Source organism: Populus alba, chromosome 1 (genome assembly GCF_005239225.2).
Source record: "Populus alba chromosome 1, ASM523922v2, whole genome shotgun sequence".
Lineage (NCBI taxonomy): Eukaryota > Viridiplantae > Streptophyta > Magnoliopsida > Malpighiales > Salicaceae > Populus > Populus alba.
This window is the reverse complement of record NC_133284.1, coordinates 13,263,545-13,268,057: the sequence shown is the minus strand read 5'-3', so window position 1 is coordinate 13,268,057 and position 4,513 is coordinate 13,263,545. Positions and strand designations below refer to the sequence as shown.

At 39.6% G+C, this 4,513-nt stretch overlaps 1 protein-coding gene across 2 annotated transcripts; it reads left to right on the top strand.

Moving 5' to 3' along the window:
• Positions 1-313: 313 nt before the first annotated feature.
• LOC118039285 (NAC domain-containing protein 71) lies at positions 314-3,151 on the top strand. 2 transcript variants are annotated; one of them, XM_035045957.2, is made up of 6 exons: positions 314-755; positions 901-1,084; positions 1,696-1,973; positions 2,061-2,390; positions 2,474-2,711; positions 2,799-3,151. In XM_035045957.2, exons 2-6 carry the CDS (start codon positions 928-930, stop codon positions 2,909-2,911), a joined length of 1,116 nt encoding a protein of 371 aa, XP_034901848.1. In that variant the 5' UTR covers positions 314-755; positions 901-927; the 3' UTR covers positions 2,912-3,151. The 2 variants fall into 2 exon arrangements, with proteins under 2 accessions (XP_034901848.1, XP_034901847.1); XM_035045956.2 differs by having other exon boundaries at positions 314-1,084.
• Positions 3,152-4,513: the final 1,362 nt, after the last annotated feature.

Here is a 4,513-nt window from a genome sequence, read left to right as displayed (position 1 = left end):
TAGCTCATTGATCAAGTTTAAGGAAAAAACCAAATAATTCTTTACAGTCTCGGAAAAAAATTTAATCCAAAACAAGTAAATAATAACAGGCTAAAAGCAATCAAAATTAGCAATCTTCGCAAGTAACGGTTGATTTTGGCGGGAAGGTGAAAAAAACAGTTAGGTGTGAAGTGTGGAGTAGTTTAACTTAAAGTAGGGCCCATCCTGTGGAATTTTGGGTACGCTCTAGACAAGCAATCCCTCCACTTTCGGTGTGCAAAATTTTGGACTTGTTACCTCCATCCCTATATATAAACACTCACACTGCAACTCTATTTTTACTCTACCAGGCTCTGCCTTCCCTCTTCTTTAGTAGTAACACACACATACGATCTAGACCTTGCTTTTCTCAATTTCGCACGCATAAAGTTTTTCGAGTCCAATCCCTTCAAAATTTGCAGTTTTTGAAAGATTTTTGAGAATAGTTTTGCCTTCTGGTCATTACAATAGGTTCCAGTTTTGGAAGTTCTAACGAGTTTTTCCAGACAAAGTTTTTTTTTTGAGTTCACTATCTAAGTTTGCCTTTAAGAGAGATTTTGGATTCTGGGTATTGGTTAAAATCCAAGTTTTTAGATTCATTCCAATCTTCATTTTGTGACTAAATTTTGTGGGGGTTGGTGGAGGCTTAATATTTGATCATAAGAAAGTTGAGTTTCAAAGGAAAATGATTCTGTTCTCCAATGGGCGCAACCTGTGGAATTTGCGCTTGATTTTTGGTAAAAGATCTAGTGTTAATAAGAGCTTTTATTTTTGGATTTTTCAAATCTTTAATAGAAGCAGACTGGGCACTTAACAAGAAACCTTCGTAACTCTACTCTGTTTCCTCTGTTTCTGTTCTGTTCTGTTCCTTTTTCACTCTAGGTGTAGAGAGCTTGGTAGATTGAGAGAATGGGAGGGGCTTCATTGCCTCCAGGATTTCGTTTTCATCCAACTGATGAGGAATTGGTAGGGTATTACCTGCAAAGGAAAGCTCAAGGGCTTGAAATTGAGCTTGAAGTGATCCCCGTGATCGATTTGTACAAATTTGATCCATGGGAATTGCCAGGTAGCTCTTCTTCTAACCCATATTCTGTTAAATTTACTCCATGTAATTAAGATCTAAATTGTTATGGAGCAGTTAATGTTTCGTCGAATTTCTTCATTCCTGACCAAAAAATGATCGTCATGAGAACGTGAATTGTTAATTAATACCCCTTTGGTTTGAGAGAGGTGAATATGACACATAAAATGCTACCTGGCTTTTAGATATCCATGGAGTATGAATTAGTTTTTGGTGGGCAAGTTTCGACCTGAGCTCAATCAATTCATATGTTGTTGCTCTTTAGATGTCAGCTGTTATGGTGGGAAAGTAGCTTCATTACAGTCTGAAGTCTGAACACAGATTTTTTTAGTATTGGAAAAGCAAGTTTTTGTTTATTCTTGATAAGAGTATCTTCTTTGTTTTGTTTTTTTATGGATTACTTTTATCAATGGAGGTCACGTAACAGGGGCCTGGAACTTTTTCCTTACAAAGTCCGGTTCAACCGGATTCCTTCATCTTCAGTAACAGTTTATTCTAAGGAAAGCACTATTAGAAACAGCTCCACCCTCTAATTTTCCTATGGATCACGTAGCTTTAGGAATTCGGAAATATGACTTTCAATATGTGATTTGCAGAGAAGTCATTCCTTCCGAGACGGGATATGGAGTGGTTCTTTTTCTGTCCCAGGGACCGTAAGTATCCAAATGGTTCAAGAACAAACAGGGCCACTAAATCTGGCTACTGGAAGGCTACCGGAAAAGACCGTAAAGTTGTCTGTAAACCTGCCGTGACTGGGTATAGAAAGACCCTAGTTTTCTATCGCGGACGGGCTCCTTTAGGAGATAGGACTGACTGGGTAATGCATGAGTATCGCCTCTGCGATGATATTTCTCAAGGATCACCCAATCCTAAGGTGAGCACATTAAGTTCAGTGAGTTTTGAGCATATATTTGAGTTGCTAAGGAGACTGAGGAAGTTTGTGGTCATTGTATTTCTCCAGGGAGCTTTTGCTTTGTCCCATGTTGTTAAGAAGAACGAGCAGGGTCTGAAGATAAGCGATTCACAAGGAGAGCCTAAAGCCAAACAGGCCGGCAGTAGCTTGAGCAATGTGGATTTCACCTCAGCTGTAATCTCGAACGAGCCTTCGAACATCTCATTTGACATGTTTTCTCAAGCAAGTTACCTGTATAACAATGAGAGTCGATATTCGAGTCCTATCTCTTCTCCTTGTCAAGTCGCACCAATGTCAGAATTTGAGCCAGCTGCTTCAATGGAGAGTTATCCTTCAAGCCATTGGATCTCACCTGATCTAATTCTTGATTCCTCAAAGGTATAGCTCAGGAAGAAGGCAATTAATGGACTCCATTGTTATATCATGAAGATTCTTAAACCTTTTCTATGGTTTTGTTTCAGGACTATTCACAAGTACATGAAACTGCAGCTCAATACCTTCCACAGTTCGAGTATCCAGTCTCCATGAATACTTGGCAGCCAGACAGACATAGAGAATTCTCGCCAGGTTCATCATACTCGAATTTTACAGGAGAAATTGAACCTACTGATGATCTCAGTCACATTGGCTTCATGTCACCTTACTCAGGACATGGAAACTACTTGGGTTTCGGTGGAAATGATGACATGCACTATCAAGGTTATTGACCAGATCAGTTAACTAAGATATGCACAACCCTTCGAAAAAGAAAAGGAGAGATCATTGTAACTCTTTTTTGCATTGCAGGATTTGAGCCTAGGAACCAAGCTCCAATCTGCAAGCAAGCAAGTGGAGATGGTAGTTTGGGGGAATATGGCGGTCTTTGGTCGCAAGAAGACAACATGGTGATTGTGATCTAGGGGTCTACCCTGAGCAGAACAATCAAGTAGGGGGTCTCCAAGACAACGCCTTTTAATGTTTGTTCTTGGAAGGGAAATAAAGAATAAATCCCTTTCCTATTATGTTAAAAGAGATGTGTTTGGTATGTATCTTTTTTTAGTAGCTAAATGTTATCTCAGTTTTTGTTTATTCAGTAGGGTTGTACCAGCCCCTGGTGGCAATCACTTTCATAGATTTCACCACTAGATGGTTAATTTCAACTTGAATTGTCTGGTCTCTGTGGCTTTAAGAAATAATATAAGCTTCTTCCTTTCATGGAAGAAGCTTCATTAGATGCTGTAAGCATTCAAAATCAATGTTCTGCCATTACAAGACCACCATGGCTCCTTTCTCCCACGCAAGAACATCAACCACAATCATGCCCATTTCTTCACATGTTTGATGGAACTCATTGCGTTCTGATCTGATCCCTCTTTTGAAAACATAGAATAAAATTGCAGCATGATATGAGTTGAGCAGACGTGACTGTGTTAGGGTGGGGTATGATGTGGAGACTTGAGACTGCTTCTGCTTGAACTTTCAGACACAACAATTTTAATCTTCGCTCTCCACACTTTGTCAGATTGCTTGGAGCTTTTGAATGCAATATTCTCTTGAGATTTAAAGCATGCACATATCATAAGCGAGCCCACAAAAAAAGTTGCTTTGAGAAACCCACTTTTATCTCTTGGTCGGCCTTGGATATCACGTTGGAGGATCAATCAGTGTGCAGGTCACTCCATATCCAATCAAATTCTAGCTTCCTTCTGGAGAGGTCATTCTTTTTTTTTTTTTTTTTTTTAATTATAGGTGTCTGGACTAGCTTATGTGTATCTTGACTAATTCCACGGACCCTGAAGTTAACGATCATGTAAGGCTGTAGTGACCATCATACGAGCAATCACGGTGCTCGAACTTAAAACTATAAAGAAAAAAAATCTTTTAGGTCCAAGCTCTTACCACTCGATCACCGCAGACAGTACTGGAGAGGTCATTCTTTTTAGATAATCAACTTGTTATCTTTCCATTGTCATAAGAAAATAACCGCCCAAGGCCATTCCACCAAAGCAAAGATCTTGGTCAAGTTTAGCCTTCTTGTGCTCTTTCTTGCTATGGTTAATTATGGGTTAACTGACGCCTATAACATCAACCTTCAAAGAGCCCTAGGCATCCCAGTACTGTTTGCGGCGGCGAACTCAACAGGGGAAGAACTAGAGCCATGGGCAGGTCGATCTCAATATTTATGGTTAAACCGTACCAAACTAGACTTTAAAGAACCAATTTTGCAGTCTAATTAGGCAATGCCTTGAAAAGGAATATAGTGCTGAAACTTGTGGACGATGAATATTCGTCCATTTCCCTGCTACGAAGCTCTCCATCGACATTGAGCTTCAGTTGCTTTCAGGAACGACCATTCGCTTGCGTGGAGGAACAATGAAAGGACTAATCACTAGCAAAGTTGCAGATTTATCATTAACTAATGATTACTGTACTTAAGATTGCCAATGGGAGCACAAAGGGCTCAAAAGCAAAGAGCCACTTAGCAGATATCTAAGATACCCATCTAACCAGATTTAGACAAT